The sequence below is a fragment of the Cicer arietinum genome, chromosome 3, assembly GCF_000331145.2.
Source record: "Cicer arietinum cultivar CDC Frontier isolate Library 1 chromosome 3, Cicar.CDCFrontier_v2.0, whole genome shotgun sequence".
Classification (NCBI taxonomy): Eukaryota; Viridiplantae; Streptophyta; class Magnoliopsida; order Fabales; family Fabaceae; genus Cicer; species Cicer arietinum.
Window position 1 is genome coordinate 61,063,553 of NC_021162.2, and position 18,925 is coordinate 61,082,477.

General features: G+C 36.0%; 1 protein-coding gene across 2 annotated transcripts; it reads right to left on the reverse strand.

Moving 5' to 3' along the window:
- Positions 1 to 191: 191 nt before the first annotated feature.
- On the reverse strand, positions 192 to 18,425 carry LOC101504236 (mediator of RNA polymerase II transcription subunit 12-like). Of its 2 annotated transcripts, none has more exons than XM_004492674.4 (14): positions 18,013 to 18,425; positions 17,081 to 17,222; positions 16,757 to 16,972; positions 15,191 to 15,250; positions 14,815 to 14,920; positions 14,377 to 14,445; positions 14,182 to 14,235; positions 13,975 to 14,082; positions 8,906 to 9,052; positions 8,477 to 8,824; positions 5,982 to 8,356; positions 2,743 to 5,358; positions 1,807 to 2,143; positions 192 to 1,175 (listed from the first exon to the last, which is right to left on the reverse strand). In XM_004492674.4, the coding sequence occupies exons 3-14, from the start codon at positions 16,882 to 16,884 to the stop codon at positions 747 to 749; spliced, it is 6,777 nt and encodes a 2,258-aa protein (XP_004492731.1). In that variant the 5' UTR covers positions 16,885 to 16,972; positions 17,081 to 17,222; positions 18,013 to 18,425; the 3' UTR covers positions 192 to 746. The 2 variants fall into 2 exon arrangements, with proteins under 2 accessions (XP_004492731.1, XP_012569136.1); XM_012713682.3 differs by having other exon boundaries at positions 17,076 to 17,222.
- Positions 18,426 to 18,925: the final 500 nt, after the last annotated feature.

Sequence of the window (18,925 nt, forward strand, 5' to 3'; positions counted from 1 at the left end):
ATACAAAAACAGCTAAGTTTATTAGGTTTAACATTCCTTTGATTTGACATATTACGATAAATTTAATTCAGGTTTCATTTGGATGAACAAGCAAAGATACTAAACCTAATCACATCACGAAAAGCGATATATAATTGAATGATTGTATAAGCTAACATGACTCTTTGTGAAGTTTTGTATGGACTTGCTAGTAAATAATTTTGTTGCTTTTCATGCAGATTCTCCGTATGAAAGCCTACATAATTTTGATAATGTGAATATACAAAAAATTTGAAAAAATTGGTTAAGTGCCTTCTTGTGTGCATGTGGCCTCCTAAATAGAGCTCACACAGAAAGACATGAATGAGAAGAAAAAAACAGCTACAAATCACTTGAGATACTTCACTCAAAATAAAATTGGAAAAGTGTAACAAATCATCCTATATATATACAACAAACCCCTTAACCTGTGCAAGAAAGTGCACAAGTCTAGATTGAGAGGGGGTGGTGATCAACAGGTTAGAAGTTAACAAGGCCGAGACCAACACAGGATGAACTAGTGAAATCATCTTCACTTTTCTTCACCAAAGAATCCATCCCTTGCACTTTTTTCTCAAAATGATGTACCTTCAAGTTCAACACAAGAAAGGCAAGCACAAAATGGCAACTTTTCGCCAATCATGCATCAAAAATAGATAATGAAACAACAAATACACCTGCTGAAGGTTTTGCTTTGAATACTCCAAAACCAATCAAAAATCTTGTTATCAACTATCTTCATCCACAGCACCAACGTAAGTAAGGTCTGTCCTTCTCACCCTTACAGCCCCTTTAAGCCAACTGGCTGCTCGAATATTAACACGGTCGCCATTTCCAACATTACTTGCAGAAGGGCAAGATCCGGCACCGTCCTCTAAAAGCGTCCAGGGGTCAACTTCAAAATCATCATCCTGTTGTTTTGACTTCCCTGATGCTGCAGTTCTTGATAGTGGAACTGGGCTCCTCTGAGGAATAGCTACACTACTGTAGTTAAACCCAGAATTCGTAATGTTGGGTTGAAGAGATACAAGAGAAGAATTTGGAACAAATGGTGGCTGGCAAGAGAAAGAGCACCGTGTAGAGGGAGGGAGTAGAGGCATTGCAGCTTGGATACGCCACCGGATAGAGTCTGGCAGTTGCATGTTGTCCAAGTGATTCTGCATTAGAGAATAAACAATCAGAAAATAGAAAAAAGCCAAATAGCCTGCATGCTTCCATCTAATCATCGTCCCTAGAGATAATATACCAAGATCGAAATTCCCAGATCGCCAAATATGTTAAACAGAAATGATGGGAAAAAAAAAAAGAACTTAGCAGTTGCAAAGTTTTGGTAATAGTGTCAGATCAAAAAGAAGAAAAAAAAAAGCCATACACCACATTTAACGCTTTAAGTTTTGAAGAAACTCTTCTCGTACTTCCAACTTATCTATTAGAAAAGAGAGTTAGATTTCACATATACTAAAACAAAGTTAGATTTCACTTACTGAAACAACGTTCTGGTTGAATTATAGTAACGGAACTTTTAAGCTGTCAACGACTACCCAAAAATGTAAATGGAAAATAAAAAGAACTGCACATTTTATAAGTGAAACCCAAAATTCTACCAATACTTAAAAAAATTATCTTTTCATTGAATCTTTGCTCCAACCAGTTTTCTGTGGTAACTACAATTAGTGTTAAATCAAATGTCAAAAGGATAAAATGTTGGATGAAAGATCAACCCTAGTAGCTAAGTAGGATCAATCCCAGAAACTAGAAGCTATGCATTCATAGGCTGGAAGATCAAACCTGCAAAGTCTCCAACAACTCGCGATCAACTCCAGACAAATCTCTTGTCGGTTCATTAGTTGTTGTCTTTGAAACAGGTTTCAACCTAAGCCAGCTTGGAGGACTACTACTCAACAAACCATGCAACATCAACAACAATCGTTCAAAAAGTCCCTCAACAGAAGAATCTACAAAAGCAGCATAAGCAACTTTAGAAGGTGACTCCGCATCCTTTTTTGACAGAGAAGAGTGTGTGGCATTAACCAAAATGTTTGCATCCTCAAGCACAATTCTACTGCCAAGTAATCGAAGAGTTACAGAGGCAAGTGTGCGTCTCATGTTCCGCACCGAGGGCTCCCTGAAAAAGTTAGTAGATTTTTAGCACCAAAGTTTACTCATAAAATAGTTCATATTAAAAAAATAATGAATTATTATCATCAACGCATGCTTCAAGAAAATCACATACTATTTATCCAAATAAAAAATACTACCTCTGGTTCCATGTATAAGAGAAAGTTGAATCAAAAAAATTCTTGTATTATCTAGTTAAAATTTTACACCAAATACATCTATTTTTGTTGATCTAACTTTCTCTTATATATAGAACGGGAGGTAGTATAACTTTTTAGAAGTGAATAAAACTAGAAAAATATGATTTTCTGATTACAATGAAAAGAGCAGTGATTCAGACTTTATAGTAGTCTTATCCTGTACCCTGTGAAGTAGTTATGCTGACGTGGCAGCATGTAAAGGCTAGACTAAAGCTAATAAAGCACGTGCTGTAAACACTCCACTCAGCACTGCTTGTGCAATGTAGAAAGGTAGAAAATTAAACAAACTAATTTGAAAACTACATATGTCTCTCACTAACTTTAATGCAACCACAATCCAGGAATAAAATATTACTGACATGGCCGAGCAAGACCAATTGAAGAATAGAAAAATTGTCTTAATTACCCATCTGTGCAAAGAATGGGAAGGAATCTCATGAGTAACTGGATACGCAATGACATTGAGGCTCGTAAAGCTGCAGGAGAAGGCGGAGAAGAATCTGTTGAAGATGTAGGTCGCCTGGCTAATCCAAGGCTGCCACCTTTTATAGTTTTGCGGCTATTTCCTTTATTTGTCTGACCTTCGGTCACAGGCATACTTGCTGCTGGGTTACCTGGACCGCAAGTAACTACAGCTATTTGTTGCTCAATATAACTTAATTGTTTGATCAAACCACTTGCAAATGAATAGCGAGATTCATTGGAGCTTTGATCTATGCATGGAAGAATTAATTCAAGAAAAGCCCTCTCCGTCCCATGCTGCTGCTTAATGGTTGAGCCTTCAGAGTCAAACACTTGAGAGAACCCTTTTATGGACCTTTTCACATTCACTCCCTCTTCAACAACTTCTCCTTCTTCAAGAGACAGAGAATCAACTTTCCTTTTACCTCCTTTTATAGTTAACGGATCAGTAGATGGGCTGCACCAACCCCAGGGCTCCAAAGAATGGGGCTTAACAGAAAATCCTTTGGTCTCCGCAATGTTAATTAGTCGTTGCCTAATGGTCTTACGACCAAAGAGGACATCTTCACCTCCAAGGAACCATTTAGCCTGCAACAACATAGAATCCTCAAGCGACTTCCCAAAAAGATGAACCAACTCCGAGAAAAGGGGTGCAGCATCTGGTCTAACAAGTAACCTTGTGAACAGTATTTGAATAAAATTGTTCTCATTCTCAGAAGCAGCAGCCTTCTCAGAACTCGGTAAAGACAACTGTATAGCATCAGCTAAGGACACGTTGTGTGTCTGCAGTTTTTCAATGAGGGCCAGCTCGTTTAAAAGCAGCCTGAGTTCAACCCATTGCCAGTGGAATTTGGCAGGTTGCAGAGCCTCTAAAACATCTACAAGCTGATCCTGAAGCTTAGACTCACTGTCAGTAAAATGAATTTTAGATTCACCGTGCCCAGAAATGCAGCTTCCACCGTCCTTTGTATAAATAGACTGTGGCATCTTACAATCAACCATGGCATTTAAAAAAAGCCTAGCACAAAGCGGAACAAACGCCGTGGAATTTAAACGCATATCAGAGCCATTCAACTCTAGCAAGTTTGCGAACTCTAAATCACTTGTATCTGCAGCTATAAGATCATAAAGACCCTGCGAATCTCTTAAACATACATCACGAAAAGGCAAATGCTTCATTGCATCATTTATGGCCATTGTTAGAGTCTGATAAAGCTGATTTGTGTCTTCACGATTTGCTACATTGGCGCTCGTAATGAAGGGCCGCCAAATAACAAAGGAAAATATTGAATAGGCAGGCGGGAATACCAATCTTTGAGGAAGTGTACGCTGCATTCTTGAAAAGGCTACAATTGATGGTTCACTCAAGAGATCCACCACTAAGCCTTCACATATGGTTCTGCAGTTTCCAACAAGCAATCTAAACCAATGGAGATGCACTTCAACTGAACTGTCCACCTTAATAGCCCCAGTTGATCGTGCATTTCCATTTGAATTGGATCTTGAGTTTCTTACAAACTGAACTACATCCAGACCCTCCTTTAACCTGAGAATGGTTACCATTCTCTCCAGGCTAGTAACACCATATATAATTGCACCAACAATAAGTGCAGAAACGGAAGAAGCAATTTTCGTTGTTCTGGCGAGCACGATTTTACTAGAACTATTTACAACATCATTTGACATAGTTGCACTAGTATCATCGGTTTCAGGTGACATTTGAAACTGACTTCGAGATGCTTTACTTGGAGCAAAAACCCCAGCAAGAGCATTTGAAGCTTCTATTGCAAGAGCAATATCAAATACACAGCTCTGGCGCTCTCCCAAGGCTTCCTTAAGCAGACACAAACATGTTATATGCATTCGAAGAATGCATTTAGCATAGTTCAATGAACTTGTTGCCAGTGAGATATTTGGATGATTATTGCCAGCGGAAAAATCAGGCAATTTTGCTAAAGATGGACCAACACTGCCAACAATGGCAGAAACAGCAGAAGTGACCAAAGAGGGATCTCCTTCTTGAGCAGCACCACCGGTCTGCCTAATGCAATCTATCAGACCTATAACTATATGTTGAGCAATTTGATATCCATTATCCCATTTTTCTAAAGAGAAACCTTTTGGTGAACCAGCAGCAAAGAGCTTTCTGTCCTTTCCAAAAAGATAGTGAAACGCGTCTTCCACATTACGTTGTACAACATCTCTCATGCCTGAAGCTACCCTGGATGGTAACCGGCCACCGCTTATCTTTTGACGGAAATAATCATCCGGGTCTTCAATTCCTGCAGGAACGCCAAGGGGAAGCCCAAACTCTCCATCAACTAATCGTCCTCCAGACTCAAATTCAGAAGCAAGTCTCTTATCACATGTAGTTTTGAAATTTTTCTCCCACTCAATGACACTGACCACATTGCTATATTTTTTCAACAAATAACGGGCAAAAGCTAGGGCTCCTGAACCTGAAACTCGTCCATTAGAGGCAATAATAGCTGCAGCCCGATCCATTACAGACGACAGAGCTTCAGGAATAAGATCTGCTGAAGCAAGAATGTTCTCATACCTGCATCAAATCAAATTACAATGTTAAACAGATTAAACAATCAATATCTCATCCCAAAAAAATCCATTAAAAAATACTGTTAAACTTAAGCAAAAAATGGAAAGTAAAGAATACGCAAAGACTTGTTCGGTGATGAAAGATTATAAAAAGAAATAAGAAAGGGATAACTTGGGAGCTCATTCAAACTCATGGCAAACTTAATGTCAAACCTGCACTTCATTATGAAACTACAAACTAGCAACCAGCCCTTATAACATGATAGAATGATTTATGCTATCAACCATTTAGACAAAGAAATTCTAATTGTGCAAGCCTGAATTGTTTTAAAATAAATAAATTTGAACGATGGTGCTTTCATTTAGTTACGATAAAAAACAAAAGGAGCATATGAAGCACTGAGATACAACATTTTCCAAGTACTTTTTTTGAAACAAAATAATAATAATTGAAGTGTAACTGTATTTCACATATTCAAATGGCGCAAATTTATTAAAAAAGCAGCAAATACTGATGGATTGGAAAGGAAAGTCGGAGGAAGAGCACATAAACTGATCAAATAAACAACATGGAGAATTTTGTCTGCAACTACCAATAAAACTACATAACCAAAGTTGAGTACAAACCTTCTCAGCGATGATAGCAGAAAGGCCTCTCCAACATTACAAACTTGGTTATCCACATTCCTTGCTAGCATTAAAACGTTTCTTCCACTATGAATTGTAGAATTTGAGCTACTGCAAACCTTTGGTAGCAACCACAGGAGAAATTTGATGGCTGGTACTAAATCGTCTGAGACATCCATCAGATAAAGTATAGCAGAAAGTTCATCCTCCTCAAGTTTCCACCGTATTGAACTTCTATCATCCATAGTGGTTACAGGCCTGCCAAACTGGCCAACTTTACCGATACTTTTTTCAGAGTCGCCAATAAACTGCCTAATTACAGTCATCAGCCAAACTGTTATTTCCTTTTTCTCAACAAAGCGAAGGCGTTTCAGTGCTCTTCCTAGTGAAACAATATCCTGATATTGACTAGTTCGGATTCCATCAACCGACTTCGCCGTATCCCCATCCATAGCAGTTCTATGGTGAGGGCAGCTTACCTTAATATCACACACGTGACTTGTTGATGCCCCTTGGCTACCCTCAATTCTAGAAGCAGCCAGTTGAGCAAGACTTTGGGTTTTCCGTACAGTCTTATGCCGACTCTTGGTAACTTGCTTAGTTGTCTTAAGTGGTTGATCAACTTTGAGAGGCTCCAAGGATTTTAGCCCCTTCTTCACCCACCATGTATCTTCGACGTCCAATGAACTTCTTTCCTCACTCAATTTTTGTTTCTTTGCTCTTCTACATTCTTCACACCCAGGTGTAGCCTCCATGAGATCAATTTTGCTGTAACACCTAACAAGTCTTTTGACACTACCTTGAGATTCCCCCAGTTCGGTAGTATTTGGATTAGGTAAACTTTTTGGTAGTTGTAACAATACTGAAATGGCTGTCTTCAGGTTTTCAACACAAGTGTTATCCTTCTCAACTTTATCAGATATTTTATTTGAAGGAACAGTTTTCTGTTGATCAATTGATACCGTAGAAAATCCATCTTTTGCTGAAGATGTACAATGTTTTTTATTGACAGTGGAATTATTGGCCCTACTACTACCATTGATGTGGTTCTCGCTAAAGGAACCACGAAGTATGAGGCGTCGCTCATTCAAGTAAACATGTAAGGCTTCAATAAGTAGTGGTCCTTCAATAATCTCTGATTCTTCCAAAGCATGACGAACGAAGTTCCCACTAAGCTGCTTCAATATTTGACAATGTCTCTTTTGTCTCTCTAGCTCAACCATATTTACACTTGTATCCATGATCCCACTCACTATCAGCTGGCGTACATAAGCCAAAGGGTAAAAGATGCCAGCCAGAATTAGTTCCACTATAAAGAGATGCAAGCATTTGAAGCCTACTCCTTTATGCACTACATGCTGATCAATCCAACAAACTATGATATCGTGTAGAGGACCCGGGCTTTCAAATATAACTGAAGAACAGATACTCTGGTTCATACTTTTTGAGCTAGATTTTATTTTGGATGCATTATTCCAATTAATGTGCTGACTTGAACATTTTGCTGAATAGTCAACTCCATGATGAGTGTTTTCATTCCTTTGCCTTGATGAAATATGCATATTCCTCAGCTTCATCTTTAAAAGTCTAACTGCTATATGCACTTGGGAAAGATCTTTCTTACCCGTGAACTTTATATCACAAGGAGGAGCAGTCCGAAAATCCCTAAAATCGGATGTTGCCCATTCACAAAGGAAAAATACTGAATAAACAAGTGATGAATTTACATTCACAAACCACTTCAGTGATAACCTTAAGCAAGGGCTAATTTTTGCAACCCAACCTTCGGATGAACGTCCATCATATAGGTCTTCAAAGAGAAAGGTGTATGCTCCACGTATATCACCAAGTACAAGAGATTTATCCAAGGCTTGTGCAGCTTTAGCCAGGCAGTGACCTGGATAGCCTGGGCTTACAGCCTTTGTGAGATTTTCTGCATGTTTTTGAATGCACGAAATAACACGACCAAATGCAAGTGATTCGTATTTTGCATCAAGGCCTTTACTTCTAAATGTACACACAACATCTTCTGAACTATTTTTTATCTTTTCTGCAGCTTCAATTGCTTTTGGTACAAAATTACCATCATTAATTGTATGTGAAACTACAGAGAACGGCAAAGGAAAGCAATCCAAAGTAACAAAAGTTTCTGGAACTGCAAATATTAAATACTGGAGCATCTCAATCAGAGCAGCAGCCGTATATGCCCTCCTGGAATTATCTACTAGATCCGATCCACCTGGAGCAGGATCACGAATGATACTAAGTGCTACTCCAGCAAGAGTACGTACATATGTTTGAGATAGAACAACAATTTCTAAGAAGCCATATACAATAGGCAAAAACAGCTGCCAAATTTCAAGCAATTGCTTTTCCTGAAAGAAGCAGAAGAGTGAAAAATCAAAACCTGAAGTCTGAATGATCGGATTAAACAAAATACATTAAATGATCAGTTTAATTTTTATGAGCACATAAAACTTGTTTTATGCAATTACCTGTAGTTGATGAAAAATCCAGTCAATGACAAGAGAAGGAAGAAGCAGTCCTTCAGTGTGATGCCACTGCAGAAGCCGAACAACATACCACCATCTAAAATGTAAAGATGGTTCTTCACCATCAGAAACAGGTAATAATTGGCTACTTCTGTGCTTAAGTGACGTAGCATAAGACATTTGAGGTGATTGATCTCGATTATGAGGAGTAGATTGAGAAGTATTTTTTGAGAAAAAATCATCCAGAAGAGTTTGCATGTATTCAATAATATCTTTGGTCCAAAGCTCGGAACAAGAAAGTTGTGTTTTGTCATTAGTCCCAGAAGGAACACTGGCAGAACCAGGACGAACCTGCAAGTTCGATAATAATTTACCTCCAAATATTGATAAGGAATGCCTTTAGGTAAATTATGCAACACTTTGAATCCTTACCAAATTGAGGTAAGTAACCTTTACAAACCAGGTTGCCCTCAGCAAAGGAACATTATTCCTAATAAGAACATCTAAAACTGATTTCCTTCTACATTGAGGAACAAGATCATCCAAAGAACATAATCGCCTGTGCTGTTGAGATAAGCCCTATACAAACAACTTAAGGTTAGAAAAATAATAGTGGCAGAAATAAAAAGGCATTGTTGAGTAAGTAAGATTTTAGAAAGTATTTAAGAGTTTAACATGAATACCAACCTAAACGACAAAATGTCTATGCAGTTTGTTATAGGAACTTATAAAACAATGCCTTCTATATATGGCTATAGCCTATAAAGGATCATTAAGCATATAAACACTATGCTGTATACATCCAAATTTGCTGTATAAACATCAGGACTCTAATTCCATGTACACTGGCACTCCCTCGAGATCCGGCAGTTTGGACCAATTGTTAGGAACCCAAGAATTGGATTCCTAAGAAAGAACACTTTTATTAATGTCAAAATATGTTTATGTTTAATATCCCTCAAGTATAGAGATTCAGTTGAATAGGAATGCTAGTAGGGATTTAGTTATATATGAGTCTTAATAGGGATTTAGTTATATATGAGCACTAATAGAATGTGGTTGTTTAGTAATCTAGTATATATATATATATATCAAATGTATTGTCAACATATTTTCATATTTTCAATTCAATAAAATATATTTTTGCTCTAATTCTTGAGATAGTATCAGAGCTCTCGGTCTTTGGGAGTCTCACTTCCGCATAAACCTACCACCTTCGTTGCGGTTTCTTTTTTCTTGAAACCTTAACCACTTTCATTGTGGCTCTTTTTGCTGCCTTCATTGCAGTAACTTGATATTTCTTTGTGGCATGTTCGCTGCCATAGTTCAATATTCATGTCATTATTGTTCACGTCCATTTGACCACATTCTACACCTCCTTTCAGCATCGTTTTCAACCAGATTGTAGATCGGTTGTTTCTCGTTTCGTTTTGAGGGTTCACTTTCTGATCATAGCACTTTTGTTTGTGGGTCATTTGAAGCTTACACAGTTTTTGCTCAGACTTTTCTATTGCGGCATTATAGCACATTTAAAGTTTGTGGATATATTTTGGACGTTTGAAGTTTGTTTTGTTTGATAGATCAATCTTTCGTCTATAATATCGTTTGTTTGTTGATTTTACGGATATGGCAATTAAAGAAAGCAAAAGTAAATTGGCCCGACTCAATGAAGATGAAGTAGAGAAGATTATATCACTTCTTAGTAAGTTGGAGAAATCGACGGGTATTAGTTATCTGGTATATACAAGTACATTTCCTCTTGGTAAGTTTCAATTTTCTTTTGGACTTAATGCTTCAGATACAACCTATAATCAATATTGGTAATGGATTCTGGATCCACTAACCACATGACACCCTTACCTACACACTTCCACTTATTCACTTTGCCCTAGCAACAATAAAATATTCCTAGTATATGGTACCCTTCTAACTGCAACAGGTCAAGGAGATGTCCAAATAAACTCATCTATAACTCTAATAAATGTCCTTCATATTCCTAAATTGTCGACTAGTTTAATTTCCATACAAAAACTAACACAAGACCTATCATGTAATGTTTTTTATAAATAATCTTTTGTCTTTCATGACAAGAATTCAGAGAGGACAAATGGTAATGATAGAGAATGGAATGGTCAATATTACTTGGGTAATCAAAATATTTCTCCAAAATCTACTTAGCAATACCAACTCTTTATTTTCTAAATCAATAAAGACCAACAGGGACAAGGTCATTTTGTACCACTGTCTCCTGGCATTTAGAGTCATAAAACAGTTGTTTCCTCCCCTCTTCAAAAATTTAGAGGTAGAAAGTCTTCACTGTGAGGTGTGTAAGCTTGCGAAATCAAGCGTGTACCTTTTTCAGTTAGTAACTAAATGAGTACTTTTTCATTCTGTTTAGTTCATACTGATGTATGCGGTCCCTCTAATGTTCCAAATATATTAGGAGTCTATTGGTTTGTAACCTTTATTGATGACTATACTTGGGTTTACTTGCTAAAACAAAAATCTAAAGCCAGTCATGTGTTTGTACAATTCTTCTCCATGATAAAAAACCAATTCGGAGTGAGTATTAAGAGGATTAGGTCTAATAATGCTAAGAATTACTTTAATGATGGACTTAATTATTTATGTCTAAAGGAGGGCATTATTCATGAGTCCTCATGTGTTAAAACACCCCAACAAAATGGGATTGCTGAGAGGAAAAATGGACACTTATTAGATCAAACTCGAGCAATGTTATTTCAAAATAAAGTTCCCAAGAAATTTTGGGGAAAGACAGTTTTAATTGCATCGTATCTCATAAACCAATTATCTTATAGTGTCCTTGCCTTCAAAACTCACATGGAGGCCATGTCCTCGTTCTACCCTAATGTGATCACCACTAGTAATCTTACTCTCAAAATATTTGGATGTGCATTGTTTGTGCATATCCATAGTGATAGTAGAGGGAAACTTGATACTATAGCCTTAAAATGTGTACTTTTCCACCCAAAAGGGCTACAAATGTTATCATCCACCATCACAAAAAGTTTGTCTCCCGAGATGTCACCTTCCATGAACAAGAAAGTTTCTTTGGTCAAACTCATCTTTAAAGGGAGAATACAAGTAAGAAAGATGAGTCTCTTCTATTTCTTGAGTTGACTCTTGAACCATAAATTGAGACTAAAATTGATTTTGAAAAGGATGGAAATGAAGGAAATGACAACGTTGAGACTGAAATTGATTCTGAGGAAGATGGAAATGATGACACTAATGTAAGATATGGGAAGAATCTAGTATATACAAGAAGAACAAAGGTCAGTCGTGAATCTATTCACATTCATGACTCCAATCTGACCTTACATGAGGTAACTTCCCTTGACGCTTCAAACTCTAGTGATCCAATTTATGAATCTTCCTATGCACAGGAATTAGAATCCAACACACCACCAACTTATGATGACCTTCATATCCCAATTGCCCTTGGAAACCATATTCTGGCAGACAATGCTTTAGATAGAGAGGTAGGTATAGTGGTAGTGTTCAGGTTTGTGAGAAAGGCTTTATGGGTAGGTGAACAATTTTCACCACCCATAAAGCCTTTCTCACAAACCTGAACACTACCACTATACCTACCTCTCTATCTAAAGCATTGTCTGACAGAATATGGAAACAAGACATGGCCTTGGAAATGGAAGCACTAGACAAGAATGGTACTTGGGATGTGGTCCCTCTACCAAATGGAAAGAAACCTAGAGGATGCAAGTGGGTATACATTGTAAAGTACAAAGTTGATGGGTCTATCAAGAGGTACAAGGCAAGGTAGGTAGCTAAAGGATTTACTTAAACGTATGGAGTGGATTACTTGGAAACATTTGCTCCAATCGCAAAAATGAATACCACTAGGGTGATATTATCTCTAGCAGCTAATTATAGTTGGAACTTGCACCAATTTGATGTAAAAAATATCTTCCTCCATGGAGATCTAGAAGAAGATACTTATATGGACTTATCCCCAAGATGCGATGAGCATATTGCTGCCAACATTGATTGTAAGCTAAAAAATGTTCTATATGGGTTTAAACAATCGCCACGAGCGTGGTTTCAGAGGTTTGCCAGAGTCATGGTGAGTCTAGGCTTCAAATAAAAGCCAAGGAGATCATACCCTCTTTATGAAACACTCTGAGTCAGGGGGAGTAACAGTGTTATAAGTATATGTGGACGACATTATAGTGACCAGCGATGATGAAAAGGAGCAACAATTGTTAGGACAACACCTAGCCAAGGAATTTGAGAAATTGAAGTATTTCTTGGGAATTGAAGTGGCTCACTCTAAGAAAGAGATTTTCATATCCCAACAAAAATACATCACAGATCTTCTACAAGAAACGGGCAAGATAGCATGCAAGCCAGCGAGTACACCAATCGATCCAAATTTAAAGTTGGAAAATGCATAAGACATTGTAGTTGACAAGGAAAGGTACCAAAGGTTAGTTGGAAGACTCATATATTTGTCACATACTAAACATGATGTTGCCTTCGTTGTAAGTCTAGTTAGTGAATTCATGCACCAACCAAAAGAGGTATGCTTGCAAGCTGCACTCAGAATCGTGCAATATTTGAAAGGAACTCCAGGAAGAGGAATTTTGTTCAGATGAAATGGAAATGTAGGTCTTGAAGCATATATTGATGATGACTATGCAGGGTCAATTGTAGATAAAGATCAACCACAGGATATTGCACTTTCCTATGTGGAAATTTTGTAACTTGGAAGAGTAAGAATCAAAATGTGGTATTCAGATCCAACGCTAAAGCATAATTAAGGGCAACAGCATAATGGATACGTGAGTTACTATGGTTGAAAATCATTTTGGAGGACCTGAAGATAAAGTGGGATGAAACAATGAAACTCTATTGTGATAGTAATTTGCTACTAGCATAGCACATAATCCAGTGTAGCATGACAGAACCAAGCATATTGAAGTCAACAGAAATTACATCAAAGAAAAACTCATGGTAGCAACCTTGCACAACTTCTAACTAAAGAATTAAACCGCAGCAACTTTGAAAGAATTGTATCCTAGCTAGGAATGGAGAACACCTATTCACTAGCTTAAGGAGGAGTGTCAAAATCTATTTCTGTTTTATTGTTAAAAATATATCTCAAGTATAGGGATTCAGTTGTATAGGAGTAATAGTAGGGATTAATTTATATATGAGTACTAATAGGGATTTGGTTGTATAGTAATTTAGTGTAAATATATATATCTGATGTACTGTCAACATATTTTCAATTCAATAAAATATATTTTTACCCTAATTCTTGAGAGTTAACAAGAGTAAACTGAATATTGTAGTGTTATACTATTCATTTATACTAATAATTAGATCTAATTTCAGTACCACTGGTACAAGCCAAGCTAACTAACAATGAACCGATCATCCTTATATTCTAACATCCTAATATTCTAACAGAAACGAATAATAAGGAAGTTGCAAAAAGAAAAAAGCAGAATTAATACCTCAATCCATTTCTTCCGGAAGTCTTCAGGACACGGCCTTTGTTCAGGGAAAACACCGGGCTTAGAAAGTTGTGATCCTGATAGGGCCACTCCATACACTTGACCAGCCTGTCAAAGTAAATAATGGAAATAAAACATATAAATTTTGACATATCTTAGAGGCAGGAATAATGGTCAACAAGCATAATAAGAATAACCCGTCATCACCTTCCGCTTCTGAACGCGTGATTCATTGATGGCCCTAAGTCGTTTTCTAATGGCCTGGAGAGAAGATGAAAGACAGAGTTAACCTACAAAGACATGCCTTCAATACAAAAACAAATGTGGAGAATTTGCAGTGAATTCATTGCATAGTTATGGAAACAACAGAGCAGAAATCTCTCACAAAGACAAGTGAGTCACCTCTTTGCAATTAAGGACAATTGTCTTGTTAAAATGAGGAATCTGGGTCAGCAATATTTCCCTGGCTTCCTGAAGATAGATAATTAAGTAAAGCCATGTTATAAACAGCAAACAATCAGCTCTTAAGAAGTCATCAAGGAAAACCAATCAAGAATATACAAATGCCTAGACCACAATTTTTCAACCATCATGAATCAAGGTTGTCAAACACAAGAACAGACCAGACCACCTAGCATCACAATTCAAAATTTATGGACAAATTCACAAATTTTAATATGCCCTGAACATATTGGGACCAATAAAAAATTACAAAGAATGGGGAGCTGAATATCAAAACTTCAAATCTTAAAGACCAAAAATCAATAATTGGATAACTGTTGTATTGCTACTTTACATCATCTATAGTGATATACACACAACTAAAATTTAATGATGTACCTCAAGCCCCTCAACTGTGTCCCTATATCCAGATTGCAAATATTCTCTGGTGAGAGTCTCCTCAGGGCAATTTGGTGTTTGAGGGTTAAAGTCTGGGGGCCCAAGCCTGAGATTAGATAGAGTTATCTATAAAAATTTATATAACTACATAATAAGGAAACATGACAAAATTAAATACTGCCAAGTTCAAATTTTTACTACCTTGATAATGTAGAATAACAGGAAGTAAAAGAAAATGCCAGCAAAAAATGGCATCCAACCAGTGTATCAGCCAATCTTTATTATATTAACAGTATACAACTATACACGCAAATTTACCCCAGAAAAAATTAGGATGGTTGTTGTTCGTGAACTAGCAAAAGTTTACATGAACTACCTAGAGTTCAGGGGCTCTTTATCACACTTCAACTTGTATGAGTTTAATGATGGTTGTCGCCTGAAATCACAAAACCATTGTGTTGAAAGTGATTAACAGCATCAGATAACTGATTAAGCATAACACCGAGTGCCGAATTAAACAAACCCTTCAAAATTGAAATAGATATTGCAAATTCTCTATGTTACATTAAAGCACTGTTTCAGATGCTAAGTAGACATAAAATGAGACCACAACTTTTACTAATTGATGGTTGACTCGAAATATAACCTCCCTGTTCGTGATATAAAAACTTCACAAACCTATCTTAAAGCATCGGGGTTTGGGCCTTAAATAATTTAGGAGTGTAACTAGCAATTAAAAAATATTTATATCTTCCATAATTAAAAAATTGTTTTTTTAATAAAAAAAAGCAAACACCCCACCCCCAATAACGGCCTTCATCCTTCATGTTGACAGACTTCCCAAACTATGATACTTTGGTTTAACTTCATCCTTCATGTTTGACACACAATTCCCAAACAATGATACTTTGGTTTTAACATATCATTACCAAAAGTGTGTAATTATTAGAAATAAAAGGTTTTGCTTATTTAAATGATAGAAAAAATAGAAATTGGACAACACACATACATACATACACACACACACACACACACACAAACTCTTGCAAATTTGCTAATTGCTACTATTCTCTGATTTTATTTTATACAGATTATTGCTCCTAAATTTTAAGTTCAAACACTATTTAAGTACACTTGAGTACACTTGAACCAATATTTATATACATGTGAGATATAAAATAAATAGGAATGTAATCCTATCATTAATCCTAATTGATACTAACAGATCTTAGTATAATATATCAATATCTCGGCACTTTCGATTTTAAAACGAACTATAGATGCTTCAGTTATGAGCTCAGATAGCAAGCATCTTTTTCTGATAAAACAGTGAGCAGTTATTTAACTTATGTATGACAGTAACTTCATGTTCCAACCTCGATACTTTTTAAAGCCAAGTTCATAGATTCAGATAGATCCCTATGATATAAGATACTCAACTCATCAAGAAATATTTGCAAAATTCTGTATAATGAAATAATTGGATTTCAGGTAGGAAAATCCCACATGTGCTACCATTTTCTTCAAGTATCAATCAGCATATCTGGGAGGATAAATATTTGAACTATTCCTACAAATTGTATTTGAACAATCTCGAGTAAAAAATTATAGTACAGAAGATCAAAATAGGATCTATACTTAACCATTACTATAGAATGAACATAATTAAAGGAATATACAATGTTCCATTCTGTAATAGATAAAACTAAAACTATAATATTCTGACTACTCGAGATAAATGCACCAGCTCTGAAGTAGTTTTCAAGTTTCGGAATGACATCAAGAAAAGAAAATCAAACGCTGTTGCAACAGACACGTGAGAAGCTGTTTCACAGTCACGACAATTCAGAATAGGCAGTACATTAGTCACACATGGAACAGTCACAATCAAAATTGTAATAAGATTATAACAGGATAATGTCGGTACTAGAGAAAATCTTACCTTGAACTTACAGGAAAGTTAGTTGGCAAGGAAGATGAATCAATTCTCCCACTGTCCCTAGCCGATGGCCCACTTATTGTACTGTTATTCACTGCACTAGTGCAGCTGCCAGCATGATACCTTCGCATTTCCTCCGACTATAACCAGCATACTGCCCTCAGCATCAAGCCACTACAAGTAGCTGCTATAGCTGAACTGCTTCATTGAAAATATCCTCTGCCATTTTCAACCAAAGCAATTAAGACAAAAGTCAAACGAAAAACTGTAGCAAAGGGATTAAAAACGGCACATAAATTAAGTAATAATTACAGCAAATGACCTTACACATTAAATCTATGCCTCATTGAACCTCTTTCAGCTTCTAAAGGATATCACTGAAATCCCAATGCCCCAAAAACTAAATACCTTGATCTTTAGACCCAATTTTTTGACCCAAATGTGTAACTCGGAGAAGTGCTATTCCGATCTGTACCACAAAAATGAATAACAAACTTAAAGGAGAATAATAAAAATATCCATGAAACACACCCTAAGAAGAACCGTTGACAACCGCCAAATTTGCCTCAGAAGAGTGCGACTCAGATGTAATGCCCGTTTTCAAAAAATAAAATAGAAATTTACTCTAGTCTGAATATTGTACTTGAAATACAACTATACAAGGAATACAAAATATTCTGAAATCTACAAACTCTTGCCCAGGCTGAATCCACTTTCCAACATAATAATTACCGGAACAATGGAAATATTCATGCCAAACCATGTAATAGTCTTTTTAAAAAAGACAGTTCAAACATACCACTGAAGTTATAGAAACTTTAAATACAAAGACATCTATCTCCCCCTGTCAACTAACACAAACATGGGAGCTCATTTTAAAATTGGAAACATTCCAATTGAAATTTTAAAATTGGAACCAACTATAACAGAGTTTAACCATTGCAATTGGAAGCATTCCAATCAAATTAAAATTAAAATGTAACTACACATGACATGAAGTTCAACAGCAACCCAAAAAAAAAAAAAAAGGCAGCTCCACCTATATGAAGTGCCAATTAAAAGATTTGTGGCAATCGTTTTACAGTTACTAGAATCATAACTTCAATTCTTCAATCCATATCCTATCCTGTCCTATAATAATAACAATACTAATACATTATAATAGAAATGCCCTTATATTTTTTCCTTAACTTATTTTCCCTACTTAAGCTAAACATGGCAGCAAAATGAAAGGGGCGAAAATTGAATAAACAACCCACCGGCTGAATCGTTCAAAGATCTCAACTTTATCATCAAATCCAAGCAATTTCATAAACCTACAAAATCAAATCTAATGCAAAAAAAAAAAAAAAAAAAGCTTCAGAATTCGAAGCTCTAGGGGCAATACAAATCTAGGGTTTTTTCGTGTATAAAATTAAGATCACTGTGATGTTGTTCCCCCAGCTTCGGAAATTCACGCGTGAGATAATTGCATAGTTGATAATTGGGGGCATTCAAGCGCAAACAAAGTTAGGGTTTTTGATTTACAATTCCGCAGAATAGAACAAAAGGAGTTTCGTTAAAATAAATAAATAAATAATGGGAAATTTAGCGGATAATGAAGATTTAGAAAGGAAAGTTTGAAGGGTATGCGTAGAAATAAAAATTGGCAACTTTGCCGGAAAGAGAGGGAAAGTGTGGCAAAAGCCCTATTTTTATAATTTTTATTATGTGTTAGGGGATTTTTATTTATTGATTTTTATATTTTTATAATTTTTATTAATAAATAAATAATTGATGGTCTTTAATGTTATTCTTTTAATTATCTATATTTATTTTATAAATAAGATTTATCTTATTTTGTAAAAATGTATATGACAAGAAAATAATAATAAAGTTTTAATTTTTATTTTGTTTTTTTTATTTCTAATATATTATTAACATGAACCTTTCAACGATTTGAGTTAGTATTGATTTTTTGCATGAAAATTAGTACTAGTTTTGATTTTTATTACTTTGATTATTTGATCATATAAGAGTTAAATGGCTTATTTTCAACAAATGAGTTCTTAATCACGAATAGCACATATTGTGCTTTTGTTAACCACATGCTACCTAGAATGATCACAAGTTACAATTCCTGCGCTTTTTAATTTTATAAAATAGAAATTACATCAAGCATCATAAGCTCTT

Excerpts from the sequence above, each read along its gene's own strand:
- LOC101504236 (XM_004492674.4), bottom strand. The coding sequence starts at position 16,884 with ATGCGAAGGTATCATGCTGGCAGCTGCACTAGTGCAGTGAATAACAGT. Across the intron at positions 14,236-14,376 it reads TTGTCCTTAATTGCAAAGAG|GCCATTAGAAAACGACTTAG; the intron begins GTGACTCACTTG and ends TCTTCTCTCCAG. Across the intron at positions 9,053-13,974 it reads TCCGGAAGAAATGGATTGAG|GGCTTATCTCAACAGCACAG; the intron begins GTATTAATTCTG and ends TTGTTTGTATAG.